We start from the raw sequence: 17,510 nt of genomic DNA, 5'->3' as shown, positions 1-17,510 counted from the left end.
TGTGTCAGGTGGCCAGGCACCATGTTCAGGTAGCCATGCACCATGTTAGGTAGCCATGCACCATGTTAGGTAGCCAGGTACCATGTCAGGTAGCCACGTACCACATCAGGTAGCCATGCGCCATGCCAGAGACCCATGCGCTCTGCCGGCAGCCCACGCGCCCACCTCCCAGCGTGGCTCCTGTGCCCCCAGCCCCTCCGGTGGCAGTGGTGGCCACTGGCCTTGCCACCACCCATGCCCGTGCCAGGAGCAGCGGGTGGCGGAAGCTCGCTGTCTCCCGAGGGATTCCCGGCACCGCTCAGGGACAAACCGCCACACACGCCCGGGCCTCCCCCGGCAGGCCCCGGTGCCGCCGGCAGTGCAGCGGCAGCAGACTGGGGGTGCCGGTGTGTGGGGCAGTGGGTGCTGGTGCCGGGTGGGTGGCAGTGGGACGGGGGGTCCCGGCACAGCTTGAGGGGTCTCACAACCCCGCAGCAGCCCCGAGTGGCCGGCGTGGCCCAGTGGGCTATGGAGGGCAGGGACTGGTAGCCCGGTGGCCACTGGCACCTCGGGGTCTGGTTCGGGGGGGGGCTGTGCAGGTGACAGCCCACGTGGGGGTGTGGGCACCGCCTGGACCCCCCCCCAGAGGGGCTCCCCGGGGTGGGCACCCCCTCCCCGTGACTCAGGACCGCCCTCCCCCCCCCGTGGGACACGGCCACCGGGAGTCACCGGCGGGGGGGCCACGGCCACGGCCACGCCGAGGCGGTGCCGGGGGGGGTCGGGGCGGTGCCGGGACGGTGCCCCGGCGCTTCCTCCTGCCCAAAGAAGGCCGCCCGGTGCGAACGGGGCGGGGGGGGGGGGGGGGGCGGGCAGGGCCGGGGCGGGCACAGGCGGTGCGGCCGCGGCCGTATTAGGAGCGATCGGGGCCGGTGGCAGCGGGACGCCCGGCCCCGACACCGCCCCCCCCACCCCCCCCACCCCCCCCCGCGGGGACCTTCGGCCGGGACGGGACAGGAGGAGGAGGAGGAGGAGGAGGAGGAAGGCGCCGCTCCGCCCCGCTGCCCGGCGCTGCGGTGATGCGGAGGGGGGGTGTGGGGGGGTGTGTGTCCCCCCCCCCGCCTGTGCGCAGCCTCCGTCGCCGCGGTGACACACAGTCCCCGTCCCCTCCCGTCGCCGCGGTGACGGCCGGGTGGCGGCGCGGGGAGGGGCCGTGGCGGCCCCGGGGGCGGGCACCCCCTCCGTCCCCCCCAGCAACCCCATACCCCCCCTGACCCCGACCCCCCCAACACCCCTGTGCTGCCCCCCCGGGCTGTGGGGGCACAACTGACACCCCCCCCCTCCATCCGCCACCCCCCACCAGGGCCAGGACCGCACTGGGGGGCTCTGCCCACCCCAATCCCTCCCGGGCAGGGGGTGGGATGGAAACCAGCGTGGTCGTGTTTCCCCCCCCCCCCCCGATGGCCGGGGCAGGAGGGGCTGTCACGAGTGGGGCAGGTCTCAGCGGCCCCCCCCCCCCCCCCACCAACTAAGGAGTGTGGGGAGGGGTCCGGCTGTCCCCAGGCCGGGGGATGCAGGGACAGGCTGTGGCTGTGGGGCAGTGCTCAGGCTCCCCGCTCCCCCCCCCTCGATGGGAACCTGACCCCCACTGGGGGGGGGAGGTGGGGGGGCAGCAGGTATAAATACAGCTCCGGCTGCTCCACCGGGCAGGTGCCGGTGCGCACCCGCCGAGAGCGGGCACTGCTGCCCTGCCAGATTGGAGGGGCCCATGTCCTTCCCCCCCCGCAGCCCCCTGGAGCCCCCCCAGCCCCTGCCGGACCCTGACCCATTTATCCCTCCCCACCGGCCCGAAAACCGACCCGTATCCGTTTCGGCGAGGGTCAGTTACGCTGCAGCTCGGGTAACGCAGCGGCTGGGGGGCCGCGGCACCCCCCCGGCACGGTAAGAGAGAGCCCGGCCATGAAAAAGTCATGAGGCAACCAATCCCCAGGACCTATTTTCAGGAACAATAACTGGGCGCCGCGCTGACACCGGAGCCGCGGGACTGGGGGGGAAGGCGGCAGCGGGAGCCATCGCGGCCGGGGCCTCGCTGCGGCACGGCGGCATCACCGGTGCGTGGCCAGTCCCCGGCACTGGGGACACTGGGAGTGTCGCAGAGCTTTAGGGTGCAGGCAGTGGCGGGGCCTGTCCCTGGCTGTCCTCGTGTCCCTGCGGTGGAGCGTGGCTGAGGCCGGGGGTCCCCGCGGCTGTGCCAGCCCTTGCAGGGGGGGCCCGGCTGGGCTGCGGTGAAGGTGTCTGCAGGGCAGGAGTGGGGACTGTCCCCTGCACCCCTGTCCCCTCCTATCCCCCGCCGAGGCAGCGCACCCACACCACTGTCATGAGCTTCAGGCGGTCTCAGCCCTGTGGATGGGGTGTCTCAGCCATCGCCCCACTGGGCTGAGGGTGGGGGTGGCCGTGACCCCGATCTACAGCAGGAGGGATTTGGGACCACAGGACAGATGGAGGCCAAGGGCCCCAAAGCAGGATAAAAGGTTTAAACTAATCAAAATGCCTGACTAATTGGTAAGGCGCTTAGGGGCTGGCCGGGAGGCGGCTCGGCTGGAGGTGACCTGCTGCTGAATCAGAGGGGCCGGTAACCTTAGCCCGCCGGGAACGGATACGCCGGCCCGTGCCCGGATCGGGTTCCCACCCAAGTTTTCCACCCGCGGCTCGACGGGCGAGAGCCGGGGCTGCGGCGACGGACGGTGCCGTGGCCGCGCAGCCCGAAGAGCCGGCCGGGGGCTGCGGCGGTGCCCCCTCACCCGGGATCTTGGCAAAAGCCCCGCTGCAGGTTACAGCCGCCCCGGTGCCCGCCGCAATCTGTCCGGAGTCGGTAATCCTACCTGTGGCTAATTAAACGGGCCGCGGCCCACCCCGGTGCCCCCCCGCTGTGCCACGCCGTGCCCAGCCGTACCCAGCCGCCCCACGAGGCCAGTGCGGCAGCAGCACCGCGCCACCGCAGACGTCCCCCCTGGTCGGCCCCGCCGCGACGCCCGGGCTCGGCCGGGCCGGGGAGCCCCCGCCGCCCCCCCGGGGGCCGCCCCGCGCCGGCGGAAGATGCCAACGAATGGGATCCACCAGGTCCTGAAGATCCAGTTTGGGTTGATCAACTGCGAGAGCCGGTACCTGACGGCGGAGAGCTTCGGCTACAAGGTGAACGCCTCGGCGCCCAGCCTGAAGCGCAAGCAGATCTGGACGCTGGAGCAGGATGAAGCCGACAGCTCCGTCGTCTTCCTCAAGAGCCACCTGGGCCGGTACCTGGGTGCCGACAAGGACGGGAAGGTGCGGTGCGAGGCCGAGCAGCCCGGCCGGGATGAACGCTTCAGCATCATCACCCAGTCGGACGGGCGCTGGGCGCTGCAGTCGGCCCCGCACCGGCGTTTCTTCGGGGGCCGGGAGGATCAGCTCTCCTGCTTCGCCCCCAGCGTGACGGAGGGCGAGCTCTGGACCGTGCACTTGGCCATGCACCCCCAGGCCAACCTGCTGAGCGTCAGCCGCCGCCGCTACGCCCACCTCAGCGCCCACGAGGATGAAATCGCCACCGACAGCAACCTGCCCTGGGGGGTGGACGCCCTCATCACCCTCTGCTTCCAGGACAAGAAGTACAGCCTCCGCACCGCCGACGAGCGCTACCTGCGCTGCGATGGCACGCTGGTGCCCGAGCCCGGCGAGCGCACCGGCTACACCCTCGAGTTCAAGGCGGGCAAACTGGCTTTCAAGGACTGCGACGGCAAATACCTGGCGCCCACGGGGCCCACCGGCACCCTCAAGTCCGGCCGTAGCTCCAAGGCAGGCAAAGACGAACTCTTCGACCTGGAGGAGAGCCACCCCCAGGTGGTCTTCACGGCGGCCAACGGCAGATACGTCTCCATCCGGCAGGGTAAGGGCTGCCCCCACCCCCCCTGCCCGCCCCGGGGGACCCCCGGGGATCGGCTCAGCCGGCGGCACCCACAGCCATGAAGGGCTCTGTGGGAGCACCCCCGGGCCCCCCACCATGGGAGGAGACCCTACAATAACAACACGGGGGAGGCTGCGGGCAGTGGGGTCAGGGCGGGAGTGGCGGGGGGGCTGTGCAGGGCTCTGCGGGTGTGCATGGGGGGGTGTGCGTGTGTGCCCGTGGGTGTGTATGGGGGTGTGTGGGTGTGTGGGTGTGTGCCTGTGAGTGTGTATGGGCGGGTGTGGGTGCAGGGCTCTGTGGGTGTGCACAGGGAGGTGTGTGTGTGTGTTTGCACGTGCGCAGGGCTCCATGGGTGTGTATAGGGGTGTGTGCGTGCAGGGCTCTGTGGGTGTGCACAGGGTGTGGGTGTGTGTGTATTTGCATGCACGCAGGGCTCCATGGGCGTGTGTAGGCGTGTGTGTGTGTAGGGCTCCGTGTGTGTGTGTAGGAGTGTGTAGGGGTGTGCGTGAGAGCTCCCTGCAGTGCCTGCAGGTACACGCATTTGTGTGTGCAGCCCATGCATGTTTGTGCATGGACGATGCTGCGCGTGCACACGCGTGTGCACAGCTCTGCGCAGCGTGTTTGCGTGTGCGCAGCTCTGCAGGCGTGCACATACGTGCGGGGTCGTGCTCGGTGCCATGGGCAGGCGTGGGGGCTCTCCGCGGTGCCGTGCGTGCGCAGGGCTCTCCCCAGGGTACGTGTGTGTGTGTTTGCACACTCAGCTCTGTGTGTGCATGTCCTCCCCAGCGCAGGCCGCCCAGCGCCGTGCCCACAGCGGGGATGGGACCACCGTCTCCAGAGCGCGTGGGGGTCCCCGAGAGGCCCCCATGGCCCGGGCAGCGGTGGCTGGGCCGTGCCCCCGGCTGCCCTGCCATCCCCGCGGGCAGCAGCAACACGGCTGCCCCTGTGCCAAGCGGCTTAGGGCCGGGTGACGGTGGCGGGCAGGCTATAAATAGGGGGGTTGTGCACCGCGGCGCTAACCAGATGGACGCTGCAGCAATCAGATTAACCAGCCCAATTAGCACGATTGTTCGCAGAAGGATTTACCGCTGCCGGGAGGGGCCGGGGAGGGAGAGCGCAGCCGTGGCTCTTGGGCACACGTGGCCAGAGCGGGACCGGTGCCGACTGCCGCTCCCACCCGCAGGCGTCAACGTCTCGGCGAACCAGGACGAGGAGCTGAACCACGAGACCTTCCAGCTCCAGATCGACCGCGACACCAACAAGTGCAGCCTGCACACCAACACTGGCAGCTACTGGACCCTTGTGGCCCATGGGGGCATCCAGGCCGTGGCCACCGAAGTGTGAGTAGGGCCGTGCCATGGCATGGGGTTGTGGGGGGGACTGGAGAAAGGGATGTGGGGGGGATACAGGCAGCCCCAGCTCACACTCTCCCTCCACTGCCAGCGCTGCCAACACCATGTTTGACATCGAGTGGCGTGGGCGGCGGGTGGCCCTGCGTGCCAGCAACGGCCGGTACGTCTGCACCAAGAAGAACGGGCAGCTGGCGGCCGTCAGCGACACCGTGGGTAAGTGCCGGGGTCGGGTGGTGGGGGTCCCGGCGTTGGCCCCCCACCCCGGGTGCTCAGGGGTGCTCCCACACAGGGGAGGACGAGGAGTTCACCCTGAAGCTGATCAACCGCCCGATGCTGGTGCTGCGGGGCGAGCACGGCTTCGTCTGCTACCACCGTGGCTCCAACCTGCTCGACTCCAACCGCTCCGTCTACGACGTCTTCCACATCAGCTTCAGCGATGGCGCCTACCAGATCCGAGGTGGGCGGCGGGCTGGGGGGCTACCAGGGCAGGGGGCTACTACTGGTGGTCCATCTGGATCCTGCTGATGACCCCTGGGGACTCTCCACAGGCCAGGGAGGCAAGTTCTGGTACGTGGCGAGCAGCGGGTCGGTGTGCAGTGATGGGGACCTCTCCGAGGACTTCTTCTTCGAGTTCCGGGAGCGGGGACGCGTCGCCATCAAAGGGAAGAACGGCCGGTACCTGCGTGGGGACCCAGCAGGCACCCTGCGTGCCGACAGCGAGTCCGTACTGCGGGCCACGCTCTGGGAGTACTGACCCGCCTGGCACTGGCCCCTCGCCGCGGCGTCCCCCAGCCTGCCCCGCTCCCAGGCTGGCCGGGGGCATTAGGCTGTCCCCAGGCAAAGGATGGCGGTGGAGCCGGTGGTGGCACCATCCATGGCAGCTGTGTCCTCGACCCCTCCCTCGACTCATGGCATTAAAGTCAGTCTGGATCACACTGGGGCAGCGTCTCATCATCCTCCCCCCGCCCCTGCAGTGCCCAGGATCCAACCCTAGCCCCCTCCCCATGCCCTGCCTGGCACCCCAGACGGAGGGTGCTGCCCCATGGGAGCCCCCACACCCCGGGAAAGGGCTGATCCTGCCCGGGCATGCCAGCCCTGCCACCGCTCTGGGACGCAGGGACCCCCAGGTGGTGGTGGCAGGGCCCGTGGGTGCCACTCAGGCAGCTGGAGATGGGGGCAGCAGAGCTGCTGTGGGCAGGACCCCCAGGGATGTCCACGGACCTTCTGCCAGGCTGGGGGGGCAGGAGGGGGCTGCAGCCTGGCAAGGGGGTGGTAGGGAAGGGCCCGGGGGGGCTCCCTGGGCAGTGCCAGCAGGCACAAGAGGAGAGAGGAGCTGCCAGGGCTGCAGTTCCCCAGGGGGGCAGGGTGACATGGGGCGAGGAAGACATGGTGCTTCCAACACTGAGCGCAGGGCACGGCCCCTGGGCTGCAGCATCACCCCGAATGCGGTGGGGCCACGGGGGACGGCGGCGGCAGCCCCCCAGGGAGCTGGCAGGGCACCGCTGGGAGATGGAAAGGAAAAGAGACGGGCACTCGCTGAGCGGCACGATCGTTTTCATGGCAGACGACAGATTTACAGACACTGGAGCGGTGCGGGGAAGGACTGGGCCAAAACACGCTGCACCACCACAGAAATACAAGATCATTTATAGAAACAACGGGGGAGTGGAAAAACCCCCTCCCCTGCCCAGCAGAAAACGGGGCTCCCCCGGGCGGGCGCCCGCTGGGCACCCTGGCACAGCACCCTGTTTGTCCTGATCCTGAAAGGCAAGGCGGCACGGAGGCACAGCCCACCCCACCGGCACGACACCGGGAGAGCGCTAAACTACCACGGCTAGAACGATCCACAAGACAGCACGGCCCCGGGGGGCTGCCCGCCGGCATGGCCAGGCTTGGGGGGAGCGGCAGGGTCGGGCCGGGCCAGCCCAGAAGCCCCCACTCTGCCGCCGAGCGGCTCTTGGGGAGACGCCGCTGGAGCCCCATGACCCTCCGGTGCTGCCGACAACACGACCACAAAACACACACACACACACACCCCCCACCCGGACCACCGCCGCGGCCTCCCTGCCCTCACCGCCAGCCCTCCCGCCCGGGCCCGCTCCTCCTCCGGCAAGGGTCTCTCCCCGCCACTGGCCCAGTGGGCACCCACCCCGGCCGGCGGGGCTCGGGACCCCCGGGTCTCGCTGGCCGCCCCCCTGCTCACAGGAGAACAAGGCTGGGGTTGCGCAGCTGCCTGTAGATGTGCAGGAGCTTCTCCGCTGTCGCAGCTCCCTCCTCACCCAGGGATGGCTGGTCACGCAGGGTCTGCGCCTCCTTCAGCAGCATCTGCACAAGGGAGATGGAGATTGAGAGACACACATCGGCTTGGAGGGGGGTCCCAAGGCCGTGCACCCCCTGGGGAGGGGACCAGGGCACGGTGGGCACCCGTCAGCCGCCATGTGGGCTCGTGGCTCACCTCGTGGTTGGCCTGGATCTGGCGCAGGTACTGCATGCGGAGGTCGGGGGGCCCCGAGCCCTGCGCCGCCTGCTCCAGCACCAGCGCCTGCGGGGAGCAGAGAGCTCTGCTGGGGAGGGCACCGGGAGAGCGGGCAGCACCCAGCCCCGGGGAGCTCCGACCACGGCACCGGGCAGGAGGCAGGTCTCCACCCGCCAGCCGCGCTGCCCTGCTCTCCCCAGGCCAGACACTGCACTTGCCAGTACCAAAGCACCGCCGGGAAGGCTGCCAGCCCCCACGTGCCGCTCCATTTAGCTGCCAAACTGACCGGCGCCCATTCCTGGGGCAGCTGGCAGGCACCTCCCGGGCCTCCATGGCCCAAACGTGTGGAGCCGAGGCCGGTGCTTGGGAAGGGAGCATGGCCCATGATGGTCCCCCATGCTGGGCCCGTCTGCCATATGGTGGTGCCAGAAAAACCCTCCCAGAGTACTTGGCTGTGCCTCCAGGCTTTGGCCCTGGGCTTCTGGCTTGCTTGGGGTCCCCCCTGTCCCCCAGGGCCACGTCTGCTGGGACCAGCAGCATGGCCCTGCAGCAGTGGCTGAGCGTACCTGGATGCGCCGGATAACAGCGTGGTGCATCCTGCACATGTGGGCCAGGGACGGGCTCTCCATCAGGATCTCCACAGCCTGGATGGGGCCTGCCGGGCTGAGGTCGTTCATGGCCACCTGCAACAGCGAGTACATCCTCACTGCAATCATCGCTGGGCAGGGGAGGGGGCCAGGGCGGCCCCAGGACCCCTCCCCATGGGCAGCAGGTTCCCCAAGAGGCTCTCCCCCCCATCCCTACTCCCTGCACCCCCCAACCCATTTGCTCTCCAGGTCGGTACAGGCAAACGCAGCCGAGATGGTGCCAGCCCAGCTGGGCGCATCAGACCCCTTGCCCAGCCCCTCCGAGGGGCATTTGCCCCTGTCCCAGCTCTGGTGGCCATCAGGCCCCAGGAGAGACCTCACCCCGACCCGGAGCAGTGGCAGACGCGGGTACCACAGCTGAGAGAGAGGCCACCGATCTTGCCCGGTGCCGCGGGGGTGAGTGGATGCCCGTTCCCTGACGAGACACAGGCTGCCACCCCAGCGGATTTAATCCGGCAGACTTAGCCCAAGCAGAATTAACACTGTCACTAATCACATTGGCGATATTAGTGCTCTCAAGCGTGAATCAACCTGAGCCAGGTCATTGCCAGCACGCAGGCAGCTGGGCCCCTCGGCACGGGGTCAACCAGCCGCGGTGGCAGAACTGGGCAGCAATTAGTATTTTTCCTTTCTGCTTAGAGGGGGATTTTCGCATTAAAGGGGGACGAGCTGCAGCAGACCAGATTTACACCCCAATTCCAGCCACATTTTCCCCTCATTTTGCGGAGCCAGCAAAGTGCAACCAGCCAAACCAGCAGGGAAAGCCCATTTCTTCCCACAGCTGAGCCCGACGCCAGGTCGGGGCATAGCGAGTGACGGAGGTTATTGCATCTCTGTGGGGCTGAGCAAGAGATGGCCAGGAGCAGGAGCTGCACCGCTCCAGTGGAAAGGCTGCAGCAAAGAGGGCCCACAAGGAACCTGCGGATCAGCGAAGGGACACTGGGAGGTGAGGGGACATCTGCCTTTGCCCTCATGAGGCTGGTTTGCCACACAGGGACACAGCAGCAGCCCACTGCCCTGCCAGGCAGGGAAATAAGATCACTTGGGGGACACACACCCGCCCGGAGAGGGAGAGAAGTGGCTACAGCCTTTGGGAAGTCCAGAGTTGGGAGAAGGGGGACCAGCAGCCCAGTACACAAGTCCCAGTACACAAGTCCCAACCCCACAGCGTAGCAGCCAGCAGACCCCATGCGGGACCCAAGCATCCCGACCCACAGACCACAGGCTGGGGTCAGCATGGCGAGGCCATACATCACCCAGCTCCCCGGCAGGAGCAAGGGGCTGCGGGAAGGAGCCGGCTCCGTGGGACGGGGGCGCGGGGAGTTTCTCTGCAGGGCTAACCCATTCCTTGCCTCTCGGACAAGCAGCTGCACCTCGCCTCCGTCCGGCGCCACACCGCGCACCGATGCCACCTCCCCGCTGCTCAGCGCCTCAGCCCCAGCATTCTCAGCCAGCAGCCAGCGCAGTGTGGCACAGCTCAGCGGGACATCTGGGGACAAAAGGAGAGAAAGCAGAGCTTGTTAGGCTGCAGAACGCCCTCCCTGCGGTTCAGCAGCCCCGCTCAGGCCAGAGCAATGCAGAAGGGAGCAGCGTGTGCCTGGTGCAGCCCCTGAGAGGCCAAGGCTGACACTGGGGCCGTTCCCCTCCCCGCTAAGACAAGCTGAGCTTGGTCATGCAACTGCCATTGTGTCCACGTGCCAGACCACGAGCAGACATGTGCTGGGGTGGCGACTGCGGAGGGTCACGCAGCCCTCCTCACCCACGGAGGGGGCTGGTGGCCACACCAGCCTGCATGCGCTGGCTGTGACAGTGCCACCCCACTTCTCCTGGGTCAGCCACACGCCAGGATGCAAGCACCTCTCCCCAAGGACATACCCCAGGAGCTCCCGCAATGCTCTTCTCCAGGGACCCACCTGAGCTGGAGGTTTTCAGCGCGTTTTTCAGCAGCTCCGAGGACACCCTGATGGATGCTGCTGAGGGGGGCAGGTTTCCCTCTCCTGGAGCGTGCGGCAGCTCGCTGTCTTTCACTCCCTCGGGCTCAGTCTGCTCCCGGGACACTTTGAGGAAGGTCTCCACAGGGTCTGGGGGTGCAGGGGGGGCAGCTGCCGGCGGGGAGGCATCCGGCCCCGGAGGGTTGCTCTCGAAACGGAGGCACTGGAGCATGTCAATGGTGCATTCGCTGAGGGGCAGGCAGATCCCCTCTCTGTCTGGGGAGAGGATGGGCGAGTCGTCTGGCAGGAGGTCATCCAGGGCTTCAGAGGAGTCAGAGCCACTGCCCAAAATATCCCGTAAACTGTAGTAGAGGGCACAGGAGATGGTCAGAGGCAGGTCCAGCTTGGTGTCTGCAGCGGAGCCGAGAGGCAGCGTCAGCTCCCTCTTGTTCCCAGGGAGGAGCTGGTTGATGGGGAAGGTGAAGGTGGTGGCCGAATCCACAGACTCCTCCTCTAAGGCACAGGGGCTGGCCAGGAGCTGAACACAGAGGGTCCAGCCCTCCTCCAGGCTGTACTCGCTGCAGTTCTCCAACAGACAGGAGATGGTGACGGTATCTTGGAGCAGGAGGCAGCTCCAGTTGGCAGTGACAGTACAAGCAATGGGCTTCTGGCCCTCTTGGCTGGACAGCAAAGCTGCGCTCACGTTCATCACCTGGTTCAGGCTGGCCAGGGCTCGGTTCTTCTGGTCCACGGCCTTCTTCAGGAAGGAAACTCTGCAAGGACAAAGTGTCAGTGCTGAAGTAGCAGGAGGGACGGCGGTTGGGACACCAGGTCAGCAACGGGAGCATGGCAGAGGACAGTACCAAAGGCTGCTGCATGAAGGGTGCTGCACCGCTGCAGCAGAGGAGCCGAGCAGCCCCCGCATGAGCCCGGTGCCCTGAGCCACCCCAGAAACTCCCCGGCTCCCTCTGCAAGGCAGCCAGGATCCATGCTGCCTACAGGGCCGCTCCGCCAATGGGCCACCATCAGCTGAGCTGACCCCGAGGTGCAGCTCCGGCCAGCCAGACCCCAGGAATCCCCCTGCAAATGAAGGGAGGACTCGGCCTCGTCCCCTCCCCACGCGCAGATGGCCGCGGAGGCCGGAGGCATGTGCCTGCCCTGCCTGTTACCGCCGACTTGGCAAGCGCGGCAGGGTGTCTGGGAGCGCCTGGCACCCTGCCTCTCCCACCTTCTGCTGCCGAGGCTGTAAACACCAGCCCGCCCGCAGCGCCGGAGCCGGCTGCACCCAGGGGAGGGGGAGCAGCAGGCAGGGCTGCTCTTAAACACTATTTTTATCCTATCGAGGTCAGGGGGGCTTCCCAGTCAGGCTCCTGCACTCCAGAAAGGTAAATGTTGGAGTGGTTACTGACACAGACCTCACGGCCGACACACAAAACCCCAGGTTGGTGCCCATAAACCCAGCAGCTCGCAGAGTAAGAGCACAAGCACGTGGAGCTGAGCAGCACTGCCCTTTACCTCTCCGAGGTGTTGCCTATCCCAGACAGCAGTTCCTTAATCCTCCGGCCAGCCTCAGCGGGCGTCAGCCCCACGTCAGCATCCTCAGGGCTGCATAAGCCGCAGGTCATGAGGCGGCCTTTGGCAGACAAGGCCAGAAGCTCCGATTCACCTGCGGGCAGAGACAGGGGCATGTCAGGCAACAAAGGGCGGTGGGAGGGGGCCGGGAAGGCAGCCGGGGCTCCCCTGATGGCTGCGGGGGTGGGTGCAGGGGGGATGGGGGAAATCAGGATGGCACTGCCTGCCCCAAGACAGCGGGAGCTGGAGGTATGGCCTCCATCTGCAGAGGGGTACGATGGAGACAGGACACAGACCACAACAGCACGCCCACCTTGAACGCAGCTCCCTGAGAAGGGGCCACCCCACAGAAGGGAAACGTCCCCCCTCCTGCCTGCCCTGTCCCTGAGGCTCCTGCTCGCCGACAGCCCCGCCGCCCCAGCCATGCTTCCCGGAGTTGGCCACCCCCAAGCCAAAGCCAGCAGCAGCTGGAGGAGGTGTCAAGGGGGGCTGCAGCGCCCCGGGAGCCAGCGCTGCCATGCAGGGTGCCCAGCAGCAAGATACATGCAGCTCTGCAGGCAGTGAGCAGGACCGGGTGTGGGCAGAACCGCCTGCCTTGCTCTCGCCTGAGTGCCCCAGGAGTCTCTCTTCGCTCGCCTGCCTGTTCTGCCTGCCTTTGCTCCTCATGCTGCCCCGTGCAAGGGGGATCAGCTGCAGGTCGCTTTCACCCCATCTAGGCCCTCTGCTCCCTTCCTCTGCTCCTGAGGGCGAGCAGCGCACCTTGCTCCGCACCCAGGCTGTGGTGAGGCACCACACGCTGCCCTCGCTGGGAAGGGGGGGGGCTGTTAGCACCCAAGCTATGGGGCTGGAGAGCACTGCACAGGAGCCCCCGGTCCAGACTGTGGCATGCCTGAACCCCTTTTCTGGAGTGAGCCTTGCTCCAGCTCACTCGGGACTCCCCGCAAGCTGCCCTCCATGCGGGGAGCCCAAGGGGACAGGCAGGGCTGCTGCGAGCATCCCATGGAAACCTGTGCGGACCAGCTGCCTCCTGCGATGCCGAGCAGAGAAAAACTGCGAGCAGGCGGGGAAGAGCCGGAGCTGCCAGCACGCCTCGCGTTCAGCCCGAGTTGGCATGCTCGACAGAAACAACTTACAAAAACGAGGGGAGTCAACAAGAATAGATGAGGACGGAGCCCAATCTGGACCATAAGGAGGAGTGGAGACGTATAGGCTGGAATAGGCAGCTATCCTGCCCCACTCCACCCCAAGACCCAGCGCACGCCCCGCTGCCGGCAGTACCTTCTGACGCCCGAGAAGACAAGGAAAGAGCCACAACGCTACAGATACTTAAACTGGCTGGAGACAGGACAGGAGGCAGGACACCGGTGCAGCTCTCCGCATCCTCAGGGTCAGAGGAATCGCCGACCCAGTCCAGGTCGACTGCGGAGATGTCCGAGTGCGTGCTGTAATACATCCGGCTGCCACTGCCACAGGCAGCGCAGAGAATGGGCCCACGCAAGTAGTACTCCCTGAGCTCCGGCACCGTCGCCTCCTCCCTCTGATCCGCTTTGACAGCCACCATCTTCCCATAGTGGCCCACAGCCACCACACAGTCACAGCCAGCATCTTCGAAGAGCTGCTCGTCCTCAGCATCCTCTGCTGCCCTTCGCTCTGTTCTCAAGGCCCCAATGAAGACGATGGGCTCCTCCAAATGATGCAGGATCTTCACTGGGGGGTCTTGGTTCGAAACATCGTGGCAGCCATCGACAGCTGGTGAAGAGCTGAGGGCCTTCAGCGGCACAGAACAGAGCTGTCCGTCCGGGAAGCCGCAGAGGATCATAGGAGACTCCAGCATGGCAGTGTCGATCCCAAAGAGCAGGCTGAAGAGAGGCTCTTCCAGCACAAAGCCCCCCGAGCACCACAGCCCCTCCCCGGACCCCACGGTGCCTGGGGAGGACGCGCAGCACAGGACAGGCAGGAAGCGGGAAGGGGGGCCGTCCCCCTCATCCCCGGGCTCGGGGCCGGGGCAGAAGCCCACCTCGCTGACCTGCCGGTACGGGGGACTCTCCTGCTCGGGGCACGGAAGCTCATACAGTTTCATCCACCATTTGCTGTGAGCCTGGGACAAGGTGATGACGAAGTTGTTGAGCAGAGTAAACATGCACAGGCTGGAGTCTGGGAAAATGCAGGCATCCGAGTCCACGGGGAAGACGCCGGAAGGGCAACTGCTTTCTTGGCCGTCGCCATCCGTCTGCTCCATTAACCTTCAAGCAAACAGGGAAGAGCTCTCAGCCAAGTCATGGGGTGAAGCCAGTGCTTCCCTTGGCTGCCTCTTACTCTGGCCCTCGGAAACAAGCTCCCTGCAGCACAGCTTTTAGCATCTGCTGCAAGAGCAGCGATCTGGAGAGAGCCAGAACCTCAAACTGTGTAACGCTTCCCATGCCTGAGGAAGGACGGGCAGGGAGAGGGCAGTGGCGGAAGCCCAGTGCATCACCTCAGCCCTGAGAAGTGGCTCCAGGACTCCAGGGCTAACGGCACGGGACTGGCTCCCGTTCCTGGGGTTAATAGCCAGCTCACCTGCTCTGCTGGTCCAGGGAGACGCAGTAAATGCCGCTGTGGGCACAGAGGATGTAGAGCTGCCGGGGCTGGGGCAGCAGCTCCACATGCCACACCTGGTCAGGGCACCGGTACACAGCCTGGGTGGAAAAGCAGAAAGAAATGTCACCTTCCTATGGCAGCTGGGCAGGTGGTGGGGACGGGGCTGCTTGCCACAGGTCCAAGCGCCGAGGGAGCCATGGTGCCCATGCTGCCAGGCCAGGGAGAGCCCTGCTCAGCCATGTGGGGTAAAGAAAGAAACCACTCGCTCAGCAATGCTCCCTCCCGGGCAACCCCAAAGCAACTGCAAATTAAAGCAGTTATTTCCTGAAAATTAAGATTACAAGCAATTTTGAGGAATAAATCTATCCCTGGGCAGCACCTCAGCTCGCAGACCCAGCTGGACTTCCCTGGGAGAAGGGCAGCCGCCCACAGTGAAGAACAACAGGGGGTTGGGAGAGGGGCTGCAGGTAACAAGGCAGCCCGTTGCTCCCGCTCCCCGAGGGGAAGGAAAATAGCGATCAGAAAGTCGGTACATGCTCTACTTTCCTGAGAAGGAGCGCAGTGTAGGAGGCAAATCCTGATATTACAGCGATGGCTTTCTTAGAAATGATAATAAGAACAAATTAAAAAAAGAAGCCATGTATAACTCAACACGACGACTGCTGTTAGTCACAGCAAAGACAATAGCAAAACCCTTTGTAGGTGAGAAATGAAAGAAACGTCACTTTGCTTGGGGAGGAAAAAAAGCCTTTCTAGTTTAATTAAATGTTTGTCTCGCAAGTTCAGGAGAGGGGCTGGAGGCAGCACCCCCAGAAGGGGCCTTGGAGCCGGGTAAGGGGGTCTGGCACTGTTCATGAAGTTCATTTGTGGATGGGGGACCCCAAGGGAGGAACCCTAGGAAGGATTCTGGCCCCAGATTGGATGATAGGGGACATCACTGGTGTCCCCACCACCTTCACCCTGTCCCAGGACACTGGTGCCAGAGCACCCTCCCAATGTGGGGGGACACAGGATGAAGCCCCCTGCCCTGCGAAGCTGCTCACCTTCAGCACCTTCCCCTCCTGGTCATAGACGTAGACGAACTCGCTGCCGTTGGAGAGGTAGATCTCGTTCTCGTGGCACAGCACCCGGGGCTTGCCCGCCACCAGCCCCCCCACCGGGCAGCAGAAGCCAGCCAGGTAGTCCACCCTGTGCCCCACGTGTGCCATGGTGCCAGGAGGGAGCGGTGCCAGCCTGGGGGTGCAGGACGGGGGTCAGTGCTGGTGGGGGGGACCACCCACGCTCCAGTGGGCGCCCAGGGGAAGGGGATACGGCCCCTCTGCCAGCACCCTGGGATACAGGCTGAGCTTGCCCCCCCCCCCCCCCCCCCCCCCGCCGGGCCACTGACAGCTCCAGGCATGCAGTGATCCGGCCCCACAGCCCCCTCACTCCTGACCCAGCCCCACAGCTCCCCCACACCCTTGACTGAACTCCGTGCCTCCCCCCCCCCCCGGTAGGCCCAGCCGCCCAACCCCATCTCCCCCCTCAAGCCCCAGCCTCCCAACCCCCCCCTCCCCATCCCAGGCGCCCCCCCCCTCAGCCCCCAGACTCACCCACAGCCACAGCCCACACAGCCCGACCGCCCCCCCTCCCCCAAACCTTCCCTTCAGCCTCAGCCCCCCCATCCCGCCCCACACCTCGCCCGCCCCCCCCCCCTTCATCCCCTCCCGGTGGGGCTGCGGGTACCGGGCGGGGGGCGCGGGCGGCTCCGCTTTACGGCTGCGCGGCGGCCGCCGCAATGGGGCGGGGAGTTTGCGACAGGCCGTAAAGCCGCGATGGGCGGGCGGCACCCCCCGGGGCCGGGGCCAGCGGGGGGGTGTGTGGGTGGGTGGATGGATGAATCCCACCCCCTCCCGACCCCAGGGGCACAGAGAGGAGCGAGGTGATGCTAACGACAGCGGCTTTATTAATGGCGAGCGGGGGCCGGGTTGGCCCCCCCCAGGGGGGCAGAGGCCTGCCCCACGGCCGCCCCCCTCCCTCCCTCCCCGCCTCCGTGTGACTCCCCGGGGGTGCGGGCACGGCCCGGCCGCTAGGACGCCCTCCCCGCCCCGGGCCTGGCTGCGGCCCCTCAGGCTGTTGCCCGCCGTGCTGTGCCCCCCCCCGGCATGTCGGGGGTCCCCCGGGCGGGTTGGGGCAGCCCCCGGCGGCGCGGGGGAGTCCCGGGGCCGCGGGCCCGGTTGAGTTGGTCCACGAAGGCCTCCACCTCGGCGAAACGGGCCGACAGCCGCCCCAGCTGCTCCTTCAGGGCACTGAAGTCCTGGTACAGATGGTCCAGAGCCCCCGACAGCGACCGGATCCTGCGCCGGGGTGGGGGGAGAGGGGTGAGGATGCGGGACCCCCCTCTGCCATGAGGGTCAGGGCCGGCCCCCTGCCGCCCCCTCACCTCCCGTAGTCGGGCAGCACGGTCTGGTGGTCGAAGAGCAGCAGGTTCCTCATCTGGGAGGTGATGGCAAACTTCCAGTTGTCCAGGACCAGCGTCAGGTTGGCGCAGCCCTTTGCTGGTGCCCTCTGGGCTGTGGGGAGCAGAGGTGGGGGCATGGGCTGGACCCCCACCCCAGGACCCCTCTGGCCCCGCGCCCGGGGACTGCTGCCCGCCATCAGGCTGTACCCGTGCACCGGCAGCCCCTGCCTGGCATGGGGGGCTCCCGAGCAGCTGGGGGGTTACCATCTGCTCCGTCATCCTGTGTCGCTGGCCGCCGCTTCAGCATGGCAGCACAGCCCAGAGCCACGAAGAGCAGGAGGGGGAGAAGCCGTGACATGGCGCTGACGGGGGAGAGCATGGTGATAAGGGTCCCTGCCAGCTCCCAGGGGGGGCTCTGTGTCCCCAATCTCAGGGCTGGGGACCCTGAGACCAGGTGGCTGCAGGGTGTCGTGTCCCGAGGGCCGGGCATGTGACACCTGGAGCTGTCGGGGTCGTTTCTGCCTCTTACCTGCACTGAGGTCCTGACTGGTGCGGACGAGGCAGCCGCTCGCTGGGATCGGCTCCCCCGGCTCTGGCTCTGT

The 17,510-nt window shown here is 66.7% G+C and overlaps 2 protein-coding genes across 3 annotated transcripts; one reads left to right on the top strand and one right to left on the bottom strand.

Moving 5' to 3' along the window:
- Positions 1-3,072: 3,072 nt before the first annotated feature.
- Positions 3,073-6,019, top strand: FSCN2 (fascin actin-bundling protein 2, retinal; the record flags this gene model as incomplete). The annotated part of the gene is made up of 5 exons (XM_082492221.1): positions 3,073-3,895; positions 5,097-5,253; positions 5,357-5,478; positions 5,555-5,722; positions 5,814-6,019. 5 exons carry the CDS (start codon positions 3,073-3,075, stop codon positions 6,017-6,019), a joined length of 1,476 nt encoding a protein of 491 aa, XP_082348347.1.
- Positions 6,020-6,811: 792 nt separating this feature from the next.
- FAAP100 (FA core complex associated protein 100) lies at positions 6,812-17,446 on the bottom strand. 2 transcript variants are annotated; one of them, XM_082491988.1, is made up of 11 exons: positions 17,173-17,446; positions 16,891-17,020; positions 15,512-15,701; positions 14,448-14,566; positions 13,170-14,134; positions 11,835-11,985; positions 10,302-11,092; positions 9,741-9,877; positions 8,308-8,424; positions 7,721-7,807; positions 6,812-7,590 (listed from the first exon to the last, which is right to left on the bottom strand). In XM_082491988.1, exons 1-11 carry the CDS (start codon positions 17,396-17,398, stop codon positions 7,465-7,467), a joined length of 3,039 nt encoding a protein of 1,012 aa, XP_082348114.1. In that variant the 5' UTR covers positions 17,399-17,446; the 3' UTR covers positions 6,812-7,464. The 2 variants fall into 2 exon arrangements, with proteins under 2 accessions (XP_082348114.1, XP_082348113.1); XM_082491987.1 differs by lacking the exons at positions 6,812-7,590; positions 7,721-7,807; positions 8,308-8,424; ... (4 more) ...; positions 14,448-14,566; positions 15,512-15,701 and adding an exon at positions 16,508-16,804.
- Between the last annotated feature and the right edge of the window lie 64 nt (positions 17,447-17,510).

The sequence above is a fragment of the Vanellus vanellus genome (genome assembly GCF_965231255.1).
Source record: "Vanellus vanellus genome assembly, chromosome: 17".
Taxonomy (NCBI): Eukaryota; Metazoa; Chordata; class Aves; order Charadriiformes; family Charadriidae; genus Vanellus; species Vanellus vanellus.
Note: the sequence above shows the minus strand (reverse complement) of the source record. Positions and strands in the feature narration are given on the sequence as shown.

Coding starts and splice junctions, on each gene's coding strand:
- FAAP100 (XM_082491988.1), bottom strand. CDS start 17,398: ATGCCCGGCCCTCGGGACACGACACCCTGCAGCCACCTGGTCTCAGGG. Junction 15,702..16,890: donor GTGCTGCCCGACTACGGGAG/GTGAGGGGGCGG, acceptor CTGCACCCCCAG/GCTGGCACCGCTCCCTCCTG. Junction 14,135..14,447: donor TCCCTGGACCAGCAGAGCAG/GTGAGCTGGCTA, acceptor GTTTGCTTGAAG/GTTAATGGAGCAGACGGATG.